General features: G+C 39.7%; 1 protein-coding gene across 4 annotated transcripts in view; it reads left to right on the top strand.

Moving 5' to 3' along the window:
- LOC102222637 (X-linked interleukin-1 receptor accessory protein-like 2) overlaps positions 1-24,063 on the top strand; it is a 392,716-nt gene that overhangs the window by 322,370 nt on the left and 46,283 nt on the right. For all 4 annotated transcript variants that reach the window (XM_023328865.1, XM_005807613.2, XM_023328864.1 and 1 more), the window contains exon 7: positions 815-889. In XM_023328865.1, the coding sequence (XP_023184633.1) occupies positions 815-889 (75 nt within the window). The remainder of the gene's footprint in view (positions 1-814; positions 890-24,063) is intronic.

Here is a 24,063-nt window from a genome sequence, read left to right as displayed (position 1 = left end):
GATATATTTCTGCTTGTCGGGTTGATCCTATCCGACATGTCAGAATGTCCTTGGGTTAAATATTGAACCTTTGTCAGGTGCTGTAAATATTACAGCACCTGACAAAGCTGCTTCCTGCCAGCTGTCTGTAAATGTGAAAGTGTCGAGCAAAAACGGCTGAACCTAAAATACAACACAGCCCATTTCTGCCTTTGCATTTATCGTCACTATATGTCAGCTATGCATCAGCTGATAAAAAAAAGTCTCTCTCACTCTTAAACATGAAGTGTCTTGCAAAAGTGTTAATACCTCTTGAACTCTTTTCACATTTATGAAAAAAAATGACCTACGGACTTTAATGTATTTTAACTAGGAGTGGGTAATTGTTGTATCGTTTATTTATTGTGACAAATTTCTTGCCAATGAAAATTTTTTTAAATCTTGAGAATGTGTTCTTGCGTTGTTCCATTACCATTATGTTACTTGAAATGGTCTCGAAACAACAATATTATTGTTTACCGCAAGAATGTCTGGGACAGTTCATCGTCCAGCAAAATGTATCGTGTCTGTCTTTTTATTATTATTATTGTCACAATACTTCACTTTACTGTCATATTTATAACTAAAATAGACTTCAGGATTACAGTGTATTAAATGTTATTCCTCTCTACTTGTCTTGTGTGCTGTTGCCTTTCTTGGCCAGATCACCCTTGTGAACAAAGTCTTGATCTTGATGGGTTTTATGTGGCTAAAGGTTTAATAAATATATAAAGAAAAATGTTATTTTCATAAAATTTGTACATTAATCATCTGTCTCTTTCTGTTTTACCCTCAGCGCTCCAGACGACTCAGCCTCCCAAAGTCCTTTTCCCTCCAGAGAGACAAGACACGGTGATAGAAATCACGCCTGGTAAGGAGAAACCTTTTCACTTTGTGGCTAAACGATGGTGCAATTGCTAGTCTTGGAGCCAGAAGTTTCTGGCGCGCGGTAATCCTCCCCCTGTTGGGGCAAATTGGGTCCGAAAACAGATGGATAGATGGTACTCCTCCATGAAAGCCTCCTGTTTTTTCCACAAACAGCCATTTTGATCAACTATATCTTGATGCAACCTGGAGGAGTACATGACCTCTGCACTTTGAGCTTGACCAGGTACAAATTGTTAACAGAAATCTGCGGCAAAGTGGTGTCTTCAATAGTCTAGAGTGGAATTATGTAAGAGTTCGATGCAATTAATAGCAGAAGCTGTGGGTGAAAGTTTTTTTTTTTTTAAAACAATTGATTTATCAGCGGTTCAGAAAAAGAGGGAGTAGTACCGTGTCATGATGCCGCAATAATAACCGTGCCCTTTACGAACTGAGCGGCGTGTTGGGCTGAATATTTCTAAGTGCTTTATGTGACTGCATCAGCTTTTCCGGGGGCTTCTAATAATGAGGTCATGAAGGAAGTGGGTGGCAGAAGTCTCAAGGTGATTTAGTGGAAGAAATGTGAAGAGGCAAGTCGGGTCAGCAGAGGCTCGGACGAAAACAACAATCAGGATGGCGTTTGTACGGATGTATGGAGAGATCTTTGTTGGTTTGAAGTGTAGGCAGAATGAATCCCCAGAGATCATAGCTAACCACAGCCGCAGTGTGTTATGGAGGGGATCGGTGTCACTGTGGTTATGAAATGTATTCAACCCCTTTGGGTGGTTTTCCCTTTTTATTGCCTTTACAAACCACTCATGATCAATAAAGGCTTTTTTTGACAACAAATAAAAAAAAAGAAACAACCTTTAACATCATAATCAGAAAACTGATTTCTACAAAACAATGCTGATTTTTAGTGGTTGCATTAATATCCATCCATTCTAGATTAATATTTTTTAAGAGTGTAGAGTTTTGGGCGTGCTGTGGTGGCGCAGGGGGTTAGCACGTTTGGAGGCCTTAGTCCTCGACGCGGACGTCGTGGGTTCGACTCCTGGTCCCGGCGACCTTCGCCGCATGTCCTCCCCCCTCTCCTCACCCTCTTTCCTGTCTGCCTACTGTCGCAAAAAATACAAGCCACTAGCGCTGCAAAAACTCTTCGGAGAAAAAGGAGTGTAGAGTTTTGGTCCTGGCTCTACGTAGCCTGCTAAGTATTCTGTGTATTCTCTTCTTTTTCATTTTGTTTGTCACTTTTGGCCAAATAATAAGTCAGTTTTCACATATGTTGTGTCATCATTTCTCTGCTGATGACATTCAGCTGTATTGTTCCTTCAGACCTTCTGAATACTGAAAGTTGTCGTCAGTGACTGCGATTAAAGGGAAATCTTAATTATTTGTCCTGGCAGTCAAATAACTGAAATGAGGCAACACCTTGGAGTTTTAGTTTCTTTTGTTAAAGCCTCAGGCCTCAGAGACGTTGGCATTATTTTGGATTCTGCCATGTCAATACATCCTCATTGATTAATCAGAAACTGCAGCCTCGTGAACACGCTGCTAAATGTGCTACGGCAGAGAAACAAGTCTCTGTTACTGGTAAACCATTTATCCACCGTCATGGGTGGCTATGCTAACTATTATTAACGCTCACACTGGCTCTGCTGAGTGGTGCACAAATCTCCATGATTGACAGCAATAAGACCCGCCTCCTGGCAGAAGGCAGACAAACTTGTTTTTGTTTTTTTTCCTTTTTTTACAAATTTGTCTCATACCATACTGTCACAACATAGTGATGGTTTCAACAAATATGGTTAAAAAATGTTTATTTCAATATAAGTTACATATTGCAGCTTTGCTGACTAGCAAACACAAAGTAAGCGGTTGCTTATTCCGGTTGGATTAGCTGTTAGCTTTAGCCTCTGTGAGAACATAACCTGGAGCTGGTGTTGTTCGTGCAGTTTTGGTGAGGAGCCGCCTTCCGAAGCCCTGAGCAGTCATCGCCTGGGTCTGTGGAGGCCTCAGGGTGCAGGGTCAGAGGTCAGGTTTGGCTAGAGAACAGCTGGCAGGGATTTCAGCATCTTGGCCGAGTTAAATGAAGGATAGTGGATCTCTGAACGCTCGGCTGGCCCTCCCGCTCCTTGTCGGCACGCACTCTATACCCTTTTGCTGTCCCGCCGCGTTTTTTACTCCTTTCGCCTCCTTCTGCCGGCGAACAGCAACGGCTTCTGATCGATCTGGATTCAAACTTTTCCAAATCTGGCAAGAGGCCAAAAGAAGATCTTCTGACTTCGTCTCAGGATGTCGTTTTCCTAAAAATCCGTGGAAGGAAATGATGGACTGGAAATAAACGCGGGAAAAAGGATCTAATTCAGATTTGCTTGTGTGCCAAACAGTGTGTTGTGTTCTGTAGTGAGCCCAGTTGGCTGCCTTCCTCACCAGCTGGGTGCGTGTGTGCGTGGGTGGTGTGTGTGTTTGTGTCGGCACAAGTGCGTGCATGCATGGGTTTGCCCTGCTGTTCAGCGGTCTCTCTGACAATGTTAACACCGTAGGCAGAAATGTTCTGATCCGTGTGTGTGTGTGCGTGTGTGTGTGTGTGTGTGTGTGTGTGTGATGTAGTAACAAACAGACCCCGAGGCCTCTGTACACCGACTGCAGCAGGGACACCTTTTAATGGGCACTGCAATATCAACCCCACAAAACACACACACCCCCACTCTCCTGAAAGCAATAAAGGCTGCATACAAGACACACACTCGGTTGCACACACTCCGGCAGTCACACTGTGACCCTGCGGTACATTTTTAATTATTGTCTTGTTTTAACCTGAGGAGGATTCACATCAGCAGCCGCAGTGGTGTTGCTCATTTCCCTCCCACCCCTTCCATCCTACACACACACACGCCCACCCCCACGCACGCAAACTCCTTTCCTCTCTGCTTCATGTCTTCTTTTCCTCTTTCATCTCTCACTTTGTCTCTTCTTTTCATCCTTCGTTCTTTGTCTCCAGACAAGGTGGGGTTGCTCGTTTACGCTCTGAAAGCTCGTTTGTTGGAGTGAAAGCGTTTCATCTTTGTGTTTCCTGCACTTTTCTGGAACAACTGGATGTTCCAGACGCATCCGTTTTGTTTGTTTACAGATGTGAGGGAAAGCAACATCGACGAAGAGAGAACACAGAGTTAGAAGCCGATTTAACGTCCGATTCCATTTGGAAAGTGTTCAAAGCGCTGCACTTTTTCATTGTTTTAAGTCACAGCCTTATTCCAAATTGTATTAGCTTAATGTCTTTCCTCAAAAATTCTCCACACAAATGTTTGAGATTGTTGCAGATTTATTAAAAGGGGCAGTAAGTCGTCACAACATGGCTCTTCTATTAACCCTTTAACAACGTTTTTACCAGCGTTGCCCTGAGAACTAGCTCCTATAATTAGTTCCTCCAGGTGTTTGCTAATTGCTGCTGACTAGTCTGATTTTGATTGAATATCAAATTGAGTCCAACGGCTGATTAGGTTCATCTGACGACGGTGACGTTCAGTGACATTCTGTTCAAAGTAAACTCATATACTTTGGAACCAAACGACGTGTGAGCGGAATGAAGCTGTTATGTTTCCCGTTGAGGACAGAATGTGGTTGGTGGATGTTGGGTAATAATTCATATCTTCATTTGCACCTTTACTTTCACAGTGCACTCCTTGCTTTTTACTGTATTAGCAGAACCGAGGGTGCTCCCTACGGAGGCCCAGCAGCAAAGTGAGTTCAAATCTTGTTTTCATTCACTGCAGATACGTGAACAGAGCTGGAAACTTTTACAGATTAACTGTATTTCAATCAAGGTTTATTATGCGCATTTTGAAGTATCACATTAGAAAAGGTTGATAAAAATGACAAAAAAAACCTTCCTCATTTTTTGCAAAAAAGTTGTTACCTTTGAAGTAGTTTTGAGTTTTCTGAAAAAGAGTTGATGTGCAAAAGGGGAGATGGAAGTGCGATTGTTTACTGTGGCTGTTTATATGTAGTTGCTACGGCAACAGTCAGTGATTTTTGTCACTGCAGACAAAGAGTTACATGTATTCATCTGCTTGATGTGTGATCTGTTCAGCTTGTTGAATATTAACCAAACCAAATGACAATAAAACGCAATTGAATACGTTTCTATTTTAATCTGAAAGAGGTTGGGGAAAAATTACACAGAATTGTTTTTACGGCAAATTTCAAAGTAACGAACAATGAAAAAAACGTGGCTCCACATCTGGGTTGGACTCTCGTGTGTCCACTGGTGGGCACAAAACGTCTTCCTGGTTAATAAGCTTGAAGCCAGTAGATGGAAACGCCACTAATTTGCATTTTCGTCTTTGCAGCATTTTAAAAGTTTGCTCAAAATTCACCAGACAATTAGATGGAAACATGGCGCATTCTGCCTCTTCTATTTCTTCATTTTTGTTGATGCTTTAAAAAAGCCAAAATACTAAAACAGCTGGGGTGTTGTCCTTGATTTCTATCAATTTTTCAAGAGAATCTGGATCTTTATGACGGCGCTTCAGCAGCTTTGAAAGTACAGCTTAATATGGAAAATTAATGAGCAGCTTTTCAAGCTGGATGTTAGACTTATAAAGCATTTAAAGTAGGTTGATGTTTGGACATAAATGAACTACAGTAGTTGGATCATTTGTACGTTTTTGTTGTTGCTCATTTGACTTTTTCTATAAACACCAAACATAACAGTCTTACAATACACGTCCTTTTTTTACTAGAAGATGCCATTGAAGTGTTTGTCTCTTAGGCATAAAGCTCAAAGAAGAGAGCTATGAGAAACTTTGTGCTGTCTAATAATTTTTCCAATGGACGTTTTACACATTCTAAGTTTTATTCTCCAGTGTTGAATACGTCTGACTGAGGCAATTTGAAGTAATAAATTAAGATATTTTCAGAGAATTCATTGGCATATTTAATCGAGTAATTACCAAACAATGAGTTTCCATTATTTTTCTTGGTGTGAGTCGGGAGAATGGAGCAGATGAAGCGAACTGATGAATGCTGGCTCTAAAGGGAAAACTAATGGGAATGTTAGACCACCAAGGCGAAAGTAGATGAAGAAAGCACCTAAACCAAAGCATGAGAAATTGCATTACGGCTTAGTAAATTAAACAGCGTTCATGTAACGATTGGTGATCTAAAATGTTTGCCACCATTTATCACAGGGTCACTATGACTTTTTAAGGTTCAACATTTACTTCGTGTCGTTCTTCTCACGAATGCTGTCGGTTTCTAAATGTCATACATGAATTCGCAGAGGCACAGCTAACTACTCAAGCCAAACATTCATGTCGTCTATATTTTCTCCTTCCCGTCGAGCACAAAATGTTTCCCGCTTTTAGATTCTCGCCCTTGTGCTTTTTGGTACTCCACCGCAATGTTGCAACTGATGGTGGAGCTGCAGAAACCTTACAGATGAGGAAAATTCCTCAGATTGAAAAGAAACATCCCTAAAGGTCACCCTGGTAAATACCAGCTCCTTGTTCTACGCTTCGCTTCGCTGAGAGAGTCTGGACTCTCGGCTATTGAGAAACGATGGCTTTCTGGAGGCGTGGACTCTGTTGAAATCTCAATCTTGGGTAAGATTAAAATTGTAAATCGTACCCGATGTTTGTCCGCGATGTGATCCATCGCCTCCTCCACGGCCATTGCTAAAACCTTATGCGGACTACAATTCTAAAACGGTGCAGAAACTCGACGTCATTGTTCAGAGCTTCTTCTCTTCGCTGTTTGGTACAAATTCTACCGGTGGAATCCAAGTGAACGGGAAAAAGCCCAGGCTGAGATCTGAATCAAGCGGAATAGTGCTGGAAGGCAATGACCAGACCGCCCAAAGATATGTAAGGTAGTACTACGGGGAGTGGTGTGAAAGTACAATTGGTTAATTCATGGACATGGCTCCGATCATAATGCTGTTAATACTCTGAAGAAAACCATTTAAAAAATATAACCACTTTTGCCTTTAGCTAAGCAAGCACATATAAGTCTGACAAACTCTCTGACCATAAAAAGTCTAAAGTTATTTTCTTTTAGCCCTTTCAAGTACAACAGTCCTTGTACATCAAACACCACAAAATTATTTATTTCTGCTGCCGAGTTGCCATCAGGAATTTTAACAGCTATGTGAACATTAGTATCCCTGACTCATTCGCACAAAGCTGGTATTTGCTTTTTAATGCAGTTTTAATTAGACAGAAGGGATAAATAAATGCCTCTAAATGTCACTCTGGGCAAGTTATTGCATTTGTGAATTGTCTCGTCCGCTATCCACACGGCCCACATTTATCTGTTCTCCACTCCCAGTACAATTGTTTTGTTTTTGGATTCATTAGTCATCAGTGATTCAGTAATTTGTGAGATCAGAGCTAAGATAATAGAATATTTGCAATTATAAAGAGACAGTACGCCTCCTACCAACTAAACTTTCCACTTTCTTATGTCTGTTAATGGGTCTTCTTTGAACTTTGCTTCTCTATGACCAAAGAGTTTTTTGTTCTTTTTAAAAAAAATGTCATTATTTCTTTTTTTTTTTTTTTTTTACAATGGCTTAGCTGACGAGAACTTTCACCTAGGACTTGACTTTTCCTTTTGTTTTTCTGGCCCTGTAATTTTCTTAATTACTGTTTGTGCCCTATAAACCCTTTTTGTTGCATATTTGTGTTGTTGATGTTTGGTGTTGATCAAGATAGTCTATAAATATTGCCTGGATTTTGATGCGATTTGGTCGTGTCAGCCTCTGTGACTGTGGGACATCCAGCCCACTCTGAGCAGAGATGTTCCCGCACAGAACACCAGACTCTTTTTCTTTAAGCCAGTGCCTCATCCAATGCCTTCTTGTTCCTGTCTACCAACTTTGGGTTTCTGCAGAGCTTGACTTCATGTCATCTTGAGTTGCTATTTTCCTTATGTACTTCTGGATGTTTGCTGTCATATTTTCTGGTGTTTACTGGTTTATGCGCTCCCTCATTTAGCCTGTTTTATATTATCAAAGTGCTGTATTCAATCTGAATCCCTTGGTGCATTGAGGTGTTTTCTTGTTTTATCCCCTCCCTTTTAAGGGCATTTTAAATGACTGGTAGAGCATATTGTGAAAGCTTGTAGTGTTCTTACCATTCACTTGGCTCTTTTTTTGTGGGCGTACTTAGTTGTATCTGATTTCCTTGCTGCCTGAAGGTATTTTTAACTTTGTGACCTAGAAACCTGCATTGATGTCGTCTTGAAGTCCAACCTTTGTGTGTCTTCCAAATGCTATTTCCTGCACAAGCTTAGTCTGAATGGCCATTTAAATTTCCGTCTTGTATTTCTCAATTGAATGTATTAGCAAGTTTATGTCTTGGTCATTTAGCATGCAGCTTGATTTCATTAGTGTAAAGTAGGTGGCTGATGATCACTAAACTTAAGAACCCATATCCAAAAACACAGCCAGATCTTGGAAAGCAAGATCTTGTTTTTTCAGAGTCCTGTTTACAAATGAGGCACAGGACATTGATGGGTAACTTGGTGTGCAGTGAAGCCACACCAACCTGTACAGTGACGCAGGTGCTGTGCAAGTCCGTCTTGAAGAGAAAGCTGAGCTGAACGACGAAGTTCTGTTTACCACAAACCTCAACTATGGTCAAGAGATCTGAGTAGTGCCTGAAAGAACAAGACTGCGGATACAAGAGATCAAAATGAGATTCCTCTGTAGGGTATCTGTCCCGCAGAGATAGGGTGAGAAGCTCTGTCATTGACAGGAGGGGATCAGAGTAGAGCCACATCGAGAGGAGCCAGTTGAGGTGGGTCAGGCATCTGATTGAGATGCCTCTTGGGATCTTTCCTGGCAAGGTGTTGGTTTATGTAGAGGAGTCTGTGTTTCTCAGTGGACCTGTGAAGGCATTGAGATTCACCTGGAGCAGGGGTGTCAAACTCCAGTCCTCAAGGGCCGCTGTCCTGCAGTTTTTAGATGTGCCACAGATACAAAACACTGGAATGAAATGGCTTAATTACCTCCTCCTTGTGTAGATCAGTTCTCCAGAGCCTTAATGACCTAATTATTTTATTCAGGTGTGGTGCAGCAGAGGCACATCTAAAAGTTGCAGGACACCAGCCCTTAAGGACTGGAGTTTGACATCTGTGACCTGGAGGAACAAGGCAGGTACCCCAGTACAGGAAGATGATGAAGATGTTCAGGCCTCTGAAGAACAATGGACTTGATTGTAGCTGGTATTTGAATGGGCCTCCTCTAGGATTTTCTTTTACATGAAGTTTTACTGAATGTCCCAGTGTTTAATATTATACAGTTCCAAGCACTCCACCTGTCATAGTTCTGTATCTGCGTTTGGTCTTACAGTTTTAAGAGGCTAGCTGGTGCAGTGCTCCTATGAAGTATGATGTTTGCTCCAAATCCCTTTTGGATTCTGTTCTTGTACTGACACTATTACCAATTCATCTACAGGAGCTCCCATGTTCTCAAGACACAAATGTTTGTTCTGTGAAGTTGTAGAATTGCCTCTTTGCAGGGCTCTTTCACAGAAAGGATCCTTGGGTGAACGAGCCGCTTTGCTTGCTAGTTCCTACCAGGCGTAGAAACCCATTAGAATAGAAGTGGACAACTTTCCAAATCTTATTTTAGCATCAGAAAGAGTAGACATTAAAGTCAAATGTACATTTGAGGTGTAAAGGCATTAGGTGATAGTGACCTATATACATGGTGAAACATTGGGGATTCAGACAGTATGAGGATTTTGTCACATACTTGATTGTTTTTCCTGCTCACTAAAATGACACCATGTCTCCAGTGACCACTAATACTGTATACAGATTTTCTCAAAGCCAATGTTTGAATCATACAAGTCATGCTTACAGATAGTTTCAGAAGTTCACATACTGAGACATATTAGATGCTAACGTGTAGGTGGCTGTGAAAGGCAGAGTGAGATAAGAAGTGTTTTTTTCCCCCTTTTTCCCTTCTTGTCTCTGTTATTTTGGTCTTTCTCATCTCCCATCATATTTATCAGCCCCCGTCTGTCTGACTGTCTCTGTGAGGCGTCTGTCTCTGTCTCACTGTCTGCTTCCTTTTATATCTAACTGTTCCTTTGCCTTTCTCTTTGTGCCCATCAGTTCCATGTTTTAAAATAGTTGTGTACATCATTGTGCCGTTTCAGACAGCCACAGGGAGGTGGAGAACATCGGGTGGGAGAAGGCCGGAGTGAAATGATCGAGAGGTCTTTATATTTTAGCGTTTCGTACATTAGAGAAGGTGGGATGGCGTTTGCAAGTTAGTCATCCGACTGTATGCTGGGTAATTCAGAGCAGAGCAATGTGGTGCAGTGCCTCCATAGTGTCATTGGATCTAAAGCAAAAACATCCAGTGGAGGATTTCCTTTTTTTTGTCCAATTGAGAGTTAAAAAGGGGGCAAATTGGGAAGCAATGTCTTAAAGAAATAGAACATTTTATGAGAAATCAAATGCAAATGTGGTTATGGTAAACTGTTGGATGGTCAGCATTAAAATTGTGATGTTTTATCTAAGTTAGTAGGAGAAAGGTAGAAAAAATATAGCGAGCAAAACATATGAAAGTCCAAATTTCTGTAGATAAGACTGTCACATTATTAAATGTGCAACTGTGTAGCGGGCAACACACAAAAGGATTGTAGACACGTTATTGTTTACATCTGGAAATTTGGCACATACGCACAACGGTGGAGGGCAAAAAGACGATTGTTTTACTTGTCAACCATAGCCGTGCTGCCGCAGTAGAACAGTTTAGTTCAATTGAAACTGGAGACGTACAGTAGGTGTTATTAATCTAATGCATTGCGCCACAGCAAAGGGAAAAATAACGCTCTCAAAAAAAGATATTCTGGGCTTACTTAAAAATGTAATGTCAAGTGATTCCACATAACTTTTTTAACTTAGTTGAAGAAGAACTCAAAACCACTTTATTATTTTTTTTATCTTCTGTGTTGGCTACGTTTCAAATAGACTCGTTGTCATAGCAACTGATTGACAACAATGCCACTACTGCATCAGGATGCAACACTAAAACACACGCAGACAATTTCCGCACAAAGAACAGAACGTTCAGTACGTTACAGTTTTTTTGTTTTGAGGCTTCATGTTTATTTTGTGATCACTAATGCAAATATTAAGCGATTGCTCAGGTAGATTAGCTAATTTAAACACCTGCTCTACTGATGATCTGTCAGCGTTGGTATGCGGGTCACCTTTTTTTTTTTTAAACTGAACTGAAACACACCAAATTCTGCAGCACATCTACACGTTAAGTTTGTCAAAGTCAAGCTAGCATAACTAACCTACTACCCTCTCCTTTAATACTTGTTTTATTACGTTTTATTAAAACTTTGATCTGACTATATTATCTAGTTCTAATAGTGTTGACAATTAGTAGCAGAACACTGCGTCTTTTTTACTTTAATATGTCAGGCGTACACTCAAGATTAGCGCATTACGTTTACAACTTGAAAGCTAAAGCCAATGGTAGTCATCACCACCAGCTTGCAGCTTTTGCCCTCGTGCAGGAAGCTGGGGGGCGGTACCTTACATGCATGACATCACGCTGCGTCATGTCTACAAAAAATATATATATAACTTAGTCAAAACATGGGGTTGATAAGTTTGATGCAACGACTGATAGACTTATATTTTTACCTGGGGTTCAAATAAACATTGTGGGAGCTGTGTGTACTAAACTAGGCCACATAGATTCACACAAGATGCAAAATAGTATCGTATATGAAATACAAGATGGCTACACATTAATTAGCATGCTAATTCAGAAATGTACATCTTCACTCCGCTAGCTAAATGTCTTTTTATGTTTTTATGTCTGTTTTATGATAGACAAACCACACTAAACAGAGGAACGGTCAAAGATGTGAGGGAGGAGAAAATCAGGTTCAAATTAGTTAAAAATTTAAATGCGGAGAAAAGAGTGACAATTGTTGTGCTCAAAGTACTATGAAATTTCTGAAATTCATTTAATTAATCGTCTGTGGAGCTCCTAAATAATGGTAATCAGCTTTTGTTTGCAACACTGATGGAGAAAGACTTGATTTGGGAGGAGAAACAAGATGCATGCAATGAAATCGAGGCAGTTAGAGAAACAGCTGTTCGACTGTGTTCTTACAGGTAGAACTAACAGTGGCGAGAGCAACCCGGATTGGAAGAAGTGGGCTTTCAGGCTCGCAGGTTTGTTTAGTTACGCACAGATAAACTGTAAAATGTGCTTTCTTATCTGCACTGAGAGCTGGATGGACTAACACTCGACAGACAGCTCAGTCTGATCACGTCCAATGATTCCCTCCCATTCACCTGAAAAAGATCTGCTCTTTGGCTCTTTTTCTTTTGTAGCACAAGCACCTCAATTGTCAAATTTACCCTTTTGAACACAGTATCCAATGCTTCAGTGATGTTTTTCCCATGGATCTAATTGGAGATGTTACTTTTATCTCTTCTTTTCAGAAACAGCTACTGTTTGGTCTGTCTTTTCAACTCGGTTTCCGGTTATTTCTGCTCCAGCAAAGCCAAACTCATTCATCGGCCCGTTTAGCTTTAACTCATTCATAATACTGAATGATTTCAGTACTGTGAAATCTGAAATCATAATACAATCAACATTGTATTTGCAATACAACATTGCAAATACAGCAATGTTGTATTTGCTGAAGATGATTGCAAATACAACATATTGATCATTGAAGAAGTTAATGTATTTTGTTTTTATATATTTTTTAGCTAATTTTGTATTATTTTTCTCCAGTTCTTTCGACATTTATTCAGTTTTAAATTGTATATTGTAATTTTAAGCAGAAATTCACCGATCAGAATTTTTCCAATCTCCAGTTTATAAAAAGATTTTACCTTCTGATAACGATTTTTAGCAAATTCAGATTTTGCTTACAAGAAAATGAATCAAAGGCAAGCCTTTCTACTGCTGTAAAACATATTTAATATTAGCATTGTTAGCATAGCTTTTAAAACATGTGTACCACTTAAAGATCCTCACCTTGACACACACACAAAAAAAATTCCTAACGGCTCCAAAAATGTCTTAATCTCCCACCTTCTTTGATGGAGATTAAAGGCTTAAAGTGGTAAAGTTGGAAATTTGAAGCTTTGCTCTTATCTGCTAAAAGTCTTTCTCTCTTGAAGCCCAAATAACCTTGGAAATTTCTAAGCACACCATGAAAAATGTTTTTTCCTCTTAGTACCTTTTGGTGCTTTTCCTTGTCTTCACTTTAGTGATACTGAAAGTTGTTAACTTTGCATCTTTTACCTTCCATACAAACTTCCACACTAAAGAGTGTTGGTTCCTACCTGCACAGCTTGGTAGTTCTTGGGGTTGTGTGTTGATGGTTCAGAAGAAGACAAACTGATGGCTGATCAGGGCTGAGGACACTAAAAAAATCACAGGATTACAGTCACCAACTGATTTCCTGGTATTTCAAATTTCACATGAAAACTTGACATTGACTCTGATCAACTTTTGTCATTCATATCCTTCAGATACTTGTCATTTTGGGGGGGGGTTCCCCATGCTTTATAATTTAACAAAGGAAACTTTAATTCCTAGTCAATGTTTTGTTTAGATGCGTGAAGTTTAATTATAGAAATTCTTTACAGTCTTATTCAAGCGTGGGAGCGACAAGCACCACCTCACCTATAACTTCCTGTCGTTTACCAGTAGTAAGATCCGGCTGTTGATCACGTGACTCGTGTGATGCGAAAAAAAATATTTTTTTTGCGAAATACATCTATTTGGATACGGCTGAATAACCATCTCATTTTGATAAGAACTTTTTTTAATCAAAATTGGTGTGTTTCCATTAAGCAAATTTATTTTTGTAATTTCAATTTGCACAATTTCATGGTGCATGGAAACACAGCTCCTGTTAGGATCTTGACCATTTCTATCGCCATCTTTGTCTAAACAGTAGTTCATTTTCCTCTTGAAATAAGACTAAATAAGACATATGGTAAATTGTTATATATATATTTCATTAACTGAAATTAAATTTGACCCATTTTTTGTCGTTTTGGTACGGTGCCGTGAAAATTTGACCCATGTAAAGAGTTTTGAGAGTGAACAGTAATTTCCAATATTATCTCTTATTTTCCCACAAATATGCTTCGCAGGCAATCAAATGAGTTTACCTTTACCTATAATTTATATTTAGATTTCTTTGTTGTTGCCAAAAAAAAAGATTAAACACCTGTCCTCAATGTTATGTGTTATGCATGTGTGTAGATTCGTTACAGTGAGCAAATCCGTGGATGGATGCAGTTACTATTACCCGACATTTTCACGCTTTTAACGGCTGTGGGAGCTCAAGGAAGAGAAGAGAAATCCTAAAAGGCAAACAAGGGGTGATAGTTTTTATCTCACTTTTAGGTGTTTGATGTTTTCAAACGCTTTCTGCCTCCTACAGCAGATAAAGCTCAGCTACTAATTCTTAAAAAGCTCACAAGAGCTGATCGACATGCACTGCCATGCTCTGCACAACTTTAAAAAGCAGCGGTAGTCACAGTAATGAATAAAACAAATTGTGAAGAAACAGTTTCAGCTTAAGTGAACTATACAGACGGAATGGAGGGTAAATCACAAGCATCGTGACGAAAATAGCCAAAGTCTGGAGCCGAAAACAGAGATTAAGCAGAGCTAAGTCGTGGCTTCAATACAAAGTTGTGGAAAAGTTGAAGCTGAAAGACGTGCAGGTGTTATTCCAGTAAAAGGTGGCTCGTATAAAGTTTCAACTCAGGGTGTAAACGCATGTAATATAACTCAGCTTGGTATGGAAATGTTCAACTGTACCTGTTTAGGTACAGTTGAACATTTACATACAGCAAAGACACACACACTGTCCAAAGTAAAATCAGGCCAAACTTCTTTTGTTTTAGGTCAGTCAGAACTACAAAAATGATTTTTGTTTGAGAATTGTTAGAAAACCTATTGAGAACACTTTTTTTTTTTTTTACAGGTTTTCTTTGTAACTTTCTTTGAAGGAAGTTTACCTTTCGTCACCGAAAAGATTAAGCCCGAGTCATGCAGTTTATGACTGTGGGGCCACTGTGGCTCTGTGGGAAGAGTATTTGTCTTGTGATCGGAAGGTTGTAGGTTCGATTTCAGCTCCATCTTGTCACTTTGCCTTACATGCCTTGCCCGCATGCCTAAATTGCCTGCAGATGGGTGTATAAATGGGTGAATGTGACTCAAAGTGCTTTGAGTGGTCAAAATGATTGGAACAAGCACTATATAAGTTTAGTCCGTTTACCAACAGATAGTTATTCCTAATACTGATGTATGTCAACTTCTAAAAATGTTCTTGCTGAGTTTTCTGACATTCAGCAAATAGAAGTAATTTTGAATGACCTAAAAACAAAAGAAGTTTTGTCTAGTTTAACTTTAGACAGAGAGAAAAAAATAAAGTGTAGCCTTTTTTATTTGGTACATGTAAATATCTGGTTTTAACCCTCTATGGCATGGCGTTGCCCTCAGGCAACAAACCACATAGCTGTACCTCACATTGCTCCTTTATTTTATTTTTTGGGGGGCATGATTTTTGACATATTTTTGTCCAAAAAATAGTTCTTTTATGAATATAGTTTTTGTTTGATTTGTATTTCATTTCTCATAATCAGTGTAGACAATCTTGGTGTTCTAGACCAATGTTACCCTGAGGCAACAAACCCAAATCTGGTTCCAGGAGGTGTCAGAGTCCGATTTTATGATTGACATGTAATTAGGGACCACCAAGCTCCCAAAGAATGCAGGAAAATATTTCTTCCCCACAAAAATAAAAAGTCATGCCATAGAGGGTTAAATGAATTAGACTTGCAAGAGCCATTGATGTGTGTTGGTGAAAAAACCTAATTCAAGCCTTAGGAGTCAACATTTTATCTCAAAGATGCACCACGAGGCATTATTTAGGCCTAAATTTAGGCAGATATGCAGCACAATTTAAACGGCCCACATGTAGTTATTATTGATTAGTGGAAATTTGGTGTGAAATAAGTGGCTAAAGTTACAATCAAAGTAGATGTTTTTTGGGTTTTGCTTACACACAGAATAATAGTCCTTAAAACCATTACACAAGCTTTCTTTACAGTCGATCTGCTCCTCTGGAGACGCTTTAATTTTGTCATCGCTTCAAGCCTGGACACATTAGGGTTGTGTAGTCACATTGTGGCCTGCAGCTGGTTAAACCTCAGATGACTCAGACAGTTCGGGGAAATTTAATTTCCCACACAAGTCGTCTGTTGTTTTTTCTGCTAACCGTCGTCTTTAAGCCAGATAAGTGGAACACTCCTGGATGTTTTGGAAGCCTCTGGTAAGAGCTGTCAGTCAGCCGTCACCTACTACCCAGTTCTGTCAAAGAACCTCCCCCAAACACACACACGGTAAAACCACAGAGACTGAAACTATTAACACTCCTAACCTCATGTGGATTTACTCCTTTTTTAAACCCCTACTTTAGATTATTGTTCCGTTTTCAACTCGCTGCCTTCCAACCCGGTGGGAAATGTACTGTTTCTGCTTAGACTACTTGGCTTTTAGCCATCGGGTTGGGCCTTGGTTTAAATTCTACCTTGTTTAGCAAACATACAGACACCTTGCAATGTGACGTCACACAAGCATGATCCTGTTCTCCGGCTCCTTGCAAAAAACTGCTAGCTAATGATGCCTACCATTGGTTTTAGCTGTCAAGTTAAGATAACAGGCCAAATCTTAAATATATTTGTGATATATAGAAGAAAAAGGTATGCAGTGCTTTGGTACTAATTGTCAACACCACAACAACCAGATAACGAGGTCAGAAAAAAGTTTGAATTAAAAAAAAAATGGAGAGGGAAGTAGGTCAGTTATGCTAACATGACTTTAAAAACTTGAACATGTAGATGTGCTGTGGAATTTGGTGTGCTTTGCTTCATGTTAAAAAAGAAAAGACAACCCACACATCATCTTTCTGGCAGATCCTCAGCAGAGCAGGTGTTTAAATTAGATAATCAATCACTTCAGATGATCACTTATTAATTATCTCAAAATAAACATCAAGTATGAAAACATAAAACTGTAACGGACTGAACGTTCTGTTCTTATTGATTTTTGGTGTTGAATCTTGCAAGGTACACTAGTGGAGTTGTTGTCAGCCAGTTGCTATGGCAACGACTCCCCATCTACAGTAGAGAGCGACAAAAGCGAAGAATTCAAGTGGTTTTGAGTTGCTCTTTAACTGTTTCTCTGCGTTATTTTCCCCTTTGCTGGGGTGTATTGGTCTACGTTAGTACAACCTACATCTCCAGGTTTCATTTTGTTAACAGAGTTGTTCTACACAAGCAATGCTATGGATGGCAAAGTAAAAGAATCATCTTTTGACCCGCCAGCATTGTGTGCAAGATGTAGTGAACAATAACGTGCAACATGTCTATACAATGCACGCAATGTTACAATCTACGTTAAATTATCTTCATCAAATTGTTGCTCGTCATTCTTTAAAGGAAGATGCTTGACATAAATTGCAGTGCAAACATGTGGAAGAAACACTTGTTTATTTTATTTAACCTTCTTTTCCGCTGGTGAGTCGAGAACAAGTTCTACTTTTTAATAACAACCTCAGTTATGCCTTGCAACAAAATTTACACTATCGGTGTATAATTAGACATTGATCAGAGCACATATGTTTATGAGATTTAGCAAGTGTTTTGTTTTTATCTTGGTAAGATTTAGTTTCCTTTAAGTAGCATCCTCTGACTTTAAGAACAGTGTGACATTTGCAGTAAATCTCAAAATCGTTTATAACCCCTGGCAGATTTGGATGTAAAATGATCTCAATAAGACAAGAAGTTTATTTCTTACAGGAAATGACACACACAGCTGTCATTTCTAAAAAGGTTTCAGTTTTTTTGTTGTTGTTTTTTTTTTTTTTTTACAATATAACAAAAAGAAATGCATGTTGAAAATAATTTATACCCCTTCCTCTGCCTTTTTGCCCCAATGACCCATCCATGATGGATGGAAAGGCCTTCATTTCTTTCAACATTTAAGCATCAGTAGTCTGATAACATCATTTTGTGCTGTTGCAGAATTTGCCTCCTTAGTAATGACCGAGAGAAAATTGAGGAAAATGTCAAACTAAAACTGCCTGGTGTCTCATTCCAGCTTGTAAGCCGAAAGTGACGATGCATGAGTTCTGTCTGTCTGGGCAGAGAATCAACACCTCTTTATACATGAGAACTGTTGCTTCAACATGATAGCTCTGAGCCATCATGGGAAATCTCAGCCTGAGTGTAGCACTGCACCATTGCTTGCTCTGTATCACAACAGACACTTTTCACATAAGGTATAATAAGAGTACACCCTAAGGGCAAAGTGTTCAGAGCCTCACAGGTCTGAATGAAACGGATTAAGTTGCCTTTTCAGTGATTGAACATGCTCAAATGAAGAAGTCTTTGAGGGCACCTTAAGGAAATGTGTGTAAATCAATGGAAGGGAAGTGTGATCGTGGAATAAAAGCATCCCATTAAGAACTTTTTGTTTTTAAACAAGAAGTCACTGTGAATAGAAACGTTAACATCTGGACTCCAGTGTAGTTTAAATCAGTCCAATAAAACCTGTAAGTATCTGACCGAAATTACAAAAAGCCTTGGTCAAGTTCTCATACACCGATCATCTCAATGAATTCTGTTGACAGCGGTTCAAAGTGCTTTACATCATAAAAACACCATACAGTCACCAATTGTGAAACAAGCAATAAATATTACATCCTGTCAAAATCATTAATATATATCAAATATGTTGATCAATGCTCCATAATCAAAGGCAGCTGTAAACAGGTTGGGTTTTAGCCCTGATTTAAAGCAACTCAGTGCTTCAGCTGTTTTACAGTTTTCTTGAAGTTTGTTGCAGATTTTTTGGTGGATGGAAGCTGAATGCTGCTTCTCCATGTACAACATACATCTTAGGTTTGACCACTTTTAGGATTGGTGGATCTCGTTTAGCTTGTTGGCTTTTACCATTTCAGTGCTATTTCTTTATGAGTCAGGGAACATTGTCTTCTGTCATAACCCAGTAGTGTCCAAACATCATTCATCTGACCCCAACCGTCAGCCTCAAGTGAAAGAAGTTTATTATAGTCAGGATGTCCACAGACATATCAAAAATATCAGGCCACTAACTGCTGAAACTCCAAAGTCAATGCCCACAATGAAAAACAGCTAGCAGAGAACAAAGTACATGTGCCACAACCAGTCCTCTGTGGTCTCTTAAAACAGGCAACGAGCCACAAAGGCGAGAACACTTGTTTTCAGATGAGACAAAGATTGAAGTCTTTTGCCCCAGTGACAAGAATGTTTGGAGAAGCCAAGATGAGGCTTTCAAAATCATGGAAAGCAGTAGGGTACCAATTGGCAAGCATGGTGGCACCTTCCACTTCCACTCCAAAAACTGCATGGCTAAAACGTGGACACAGTTGTCCCCACATGCCAGTGACCCGAAACACACAACTGAACTGGTAGGAGAATAGTAGGAACATAAGGTACCATTAATTTTCTACAGCAACTCTCCTAAATTCCTGTCAAAAGTTTAAATGAACTCTAGCAATTCCACTTAACGTCTCCCGCGGTCTCAGATCAATGCTCAGGAGGAGCGTGGCAGATGTTTGGTTTGACAGCAGTGAAGTGGGGGCTTGTCCCGTCAGACCGTTGGTTCCCAAAACCACTCCAAAAAAAAAAAAAACAACTTTGTGAAGGTGACCCTGCCAGACCATGCACAGGGTAAAAAATACTTGGAGTCTAAATGACTGCATGGGTTTTTGATGGCAACAAAAGCCATGTGGTTTAATCGTAGCGTCCTGTATTCTTACCAGAGTTGTGCATGGTAAGTATAGCTGTTCCCCGGATGAGAAAATACTGATTCCAGCTCTAAAAAATGCAATTTTGAACTTTGACCAGCAGTCCTTGATCCTTCTGTTGTGTACAAAATAATGTTAGAACTGGACTGAAAATGGGTAAAAAAAATAAATAAATAAAACAGTTTGAATGAAATGTTCAAAGAAAAGAAAAAGTATTGGACCATAGGAAAGTGTTTGCAGATATTCTATAGCCAGATATTTTTAAAAAAAATTCAAACCTGTCTCATAAGGTAAAAGACAATAAATAAATGTAGATAAATAATAGTGGCTGTTGCAGAGAATGGTAAATAGAAGCCATTTGTACTCGTAATGGATCCGACCGCTATGTGAAATGGGCAAATGTTTGTTTCTAATCACAAACCAACAGAAAGAAACCTGGACGCTCTATTTTAGGCAGTAAGCACAGCGCGTCAGCCTTTTTATGCTCCCTCATTTTTAATGCTGGAACTTCACTATTATTCAGCACACTCACCTCTGCCATCGAATCTGCTCTAGCATCTCTGTCTCTTTACGGCTGAATTTCTCTCTTTACATGTTTGTCATGGTTTTTCAGATAAAGGAGCTGGGAGTAAAGTGAACTGAACTTATTTTGTTTCATTCTTAGTAAAAATGACTTATGTTGCTGACAAAAACATCAGTTTGTCTTCGTCGGTTGGATTCTCTTAAAGACCTACAGATCTTTAAGTACTTTAAGTACCAATGCTGAACGTTTTGCTCTTAAATAACAGCCAATTGGTTGCTGTGCACCTGTTTTATGCTAATGTTACGTGACGTTGTTTTGTGCTGAAACTTGGTTTTATTCATTGTTACAAAGAAAATTCACATACATCTTCAATCCTTAAGCTTTTCTTTATGAAGGAACTCCGTTATCTGAGATGTTTTCCTTTGCAACCAATTCTCTGCATTACTGCCACCTGGTGGTGGCATTAATACATTGCTCTGTCAGCAAATGACTGTTCTGCTCTACCTGGTCGCTTCTTGAATACACAGATTTGGTTGCGTGTATAGTGAAGCAGTCGGTCACAAGGCAGTAACAGAACACATTTTGGGGATCTAGATGTGAAATGGGGAAAAAAGTGTTTCCATTGCAGTTTTGCAAAACACACTAATTTCAATACAGTCGAAAAATGACCTAGTATTAGTGCAAAAACTTTTTATCACAAAACGTGAGCTTTTTTCAGAATTGCAGTGTTTTGATTAAGCAAATTTATTTTCATGATTCCAATTTGTGCAATTATATGGTCAGTGGAAACACAGCTATTGTAGTCTGAAGGTTATTTTATTATCAGACACACTTCTGGAGACAAAAATTGTCAAATAACAAAAGAACCTTCACACTATAATTTACATTCTGTTTTGTTTAATGCCACTCAGGCATACCAGGCTCCAAAAAGGACAAAATCCTGAAGTCATGCTCTAGTGAAACCCCCACCCTCGATCCCCGCATTACCTCCGTTGCCATAGATACGCCCTGTTTCCTAGCAGATGTGATCCATCTGCAAACATCGTTAAATTGGTAATACTAAAACTAATGAACTCCCAGAGATGCTCTCACATGTTGAGAGTAATCAAATTAGCAAGTTAAAATTAAAGTACCAATGGCATAATTCTCCAAACGCTTCCTTGGAAAACTGGGACTGCAGAGAGCAACCTTATTAATGGAAGGTGTATCTTATTAGGATCTGCTCCCCCCCTCATGACTGGTCATTTAATTAACCTTGTCAAACATATCTGCTGTAATCTCCTATCTAATTTCATCCGTTAATTTAAAACAGTTCCTAACAAGGCCAGGCCCCCAGCCAATCAAATGTCACTTGCACATGCATAAAGGACTTAGTTAATTAGAGCTGTCAGAAAGTGGACAAATACGGATGAAGATGGAGGATGGATTTCCCTTTATTACTTTCCTCCGGAGAGTTCTATCTGTGGGAATCACCTCCGATTCTCTAAAGAGAAACAAGAAGAAGAAGAGAAGGGCGAGGGGCAGGGAGACTGATGAAGTGAGATAGAGAAAAATATTTAGTTTATTCAGGCTAATAAAATATGACTCTTTCCAGCTTTGTGGCAGCTTCATTTCCTGTTAGACAGGAAATTTCACCGCATTTCCAAGAGTGATCCTGTGGCTCATTTTTAGCTCGTAATATTCCGTCCCTCCAGTGTGATTGTAATGTCAAATTATATTGAATCCAAACAGTGCTCGTCGAAGTTCTCGCATCGTCGCAAACACGTTGACTCTGGATTTCAAAGCTTTAAAAAAAAAAATGTGCAAAAGTTTCCGTAAAATGCCGAGTTTTGATTTTGAGTCTTATCAAGTAATCAGCAGGTTCAGTTGTGATCTGGTGAATAAAAGAATCTGCTGAAGAACCGACACTCAGGTCTCATTTGGGATTGGACCTTCAAAGAAGTCGTTTTGACCGGCAAAAGCCTTCATCTCCTGTGAACGCTTTCACATTTCATCATCACTTTCTAACCTCAAGTCTCACTATAATTCATTATCACTGATTGAAACAAGTCAAATCCAGTCAATGCATAATTAGAAAAACAGTTCTCAAAATTTGAAGACTGTGTTGTGTTTGTATTCAGCTCTCCTTTAATCAGATGCTATTACAGTATGTTTATGCATGGTTTCACGTTGGATTAAAGTAAACTGTGTCAAAAGAAAACACTTCAATGCATCAAATATATGACACTTTCCAGCCTACGCTATGCTAACGTTAGCCTATCAATGCTAATGACCAGCAGGGGAAGCAGACAATCCACTGGATGTCCAGCCTCTTTAAAGCTAACAAAGTGACTTGTCTCTTCCTCATTTGCCAGAGCCGGTTGCTCAGTTGTCCGCCTGTTACTAATCAGATCAGTAACCGGCTCTGAATGGAGGTAGCCTCGTGCTACAAGGACGTAGCTCTCACTGGATGTAAAATATTCTCAGTTTTGGTGTGGAAAGCATCATTGAGATTTAGTGGCGCAGCACAGTCAGAGGTGAGGCACAGATCATCCGCCGTTTTGACAATACGTATCATTTGAAAACCCAATAAATTCATTTAAATTTGCAGATGCAATGTGACAAAACCTAAATGATTTAGAGGTGAAAGTTGTTTCGCCAGGCGCTCTAAAACCTTTAGTTAATCAAAACACCTTGTGGATGAAACTTTGGCAGCGTGCCGCCAACGAAGAGTTTCTGTCTCAACTTGGCGAATAAAGAAATATAGTAGCACTCAAGGAAGAGAAGAGAAAGCACATAATTAGCCTCCACTCTCAACATCATTAACCTCAGCGGTTATTTACATCAAGCAAGCGATGAAAACGGGGGGTTCGGAAGAGCAGAGGAGACACGTACGCACCTTTCCTAAAAATAGAATGAGGAGAAAACAAGAAGTGTGACCGTTTATTGGAGTCAGGATGCCGTTACAGACTGCAGCCTCCCAGGTTACAGCTGAGCAGCCCACTCACTACGAATGTCTGCCTACGAATGTCCTGGAAATCTACATGGCATTAGTGTGTGTCTCTACGTATGGGCGTGCACGTGCGTGTGTGTGAGGCACCATCTGTGTAGCCATTTGCAGCTGTGTACCCTCAGAGCCCAGGACCCAAAACTCAGCTGTTACCAAGACAACCCCTCTTCGTCCTCCCCCCTACACTGCCATACCTGGTTCATGTACACACACACACACACACACACACACACACACACACACACACACACACACACCCTCAGAATCACCTAAAGGTTTGACGGTGAGTGTGTGGGTGTGTGTGTGTTTGTAAGGGAACAGATGGACTACAGTGGATCCGTTCTGATGAAAACGTTAGCGTACGAGCGCGGAGCAGCTAAAAGACGAACAGGAAGTGGATTGATGAGCAGATGGACGGCCTGTGTGTTTTGTTTTTTTCAGTTTGCTCGTTCTCTGCGTGTAAAGTGTGAGAATTAGATTAGTCTCAACAGAAGCACTGTGTTTACGAAGCAGAACACATGCTTTTTTGCTTTTATACAGCCACTCAAATCAAAACGAAAGATTATAGAATGGCGGCACCATGTTGGAGCAGCGCAGCTACGTTAGCTTTGATTTGTTCTTTTTTTTGTAGACTTTTTTTCATAATTTTTCTGATCGATTCTTTGCTTTCTTGGACAGTTTTTCTGTCTGGTTTTAGAAGCTGTGCAGCTGGAAGGACTTTTGCTCTTGCTTTATAACTTTTGGACAGTTCTTGTGATGTACAGCAGGGAAAACAAGGCATTGTTTTTACTGAT

This window comes from Xiphophorus maculatus, chromosome 23 (genome assembly GCF_002775205.1).
Source record: "Xiphophorus maculatus strain JP 163 A chromosome 23, X_maculatus-5.0-male, whole genome shotgun sequence".
NCBI lineage: Eukaryota > Metazoa > Chordata > Actinopteri > Cyprinodontiformes > Poeciliidae > Xiphophorus > Xiphophorus maculatus.
This window is presented reverse-complemented; position numbering and strand designations above follow the sequence as displayed.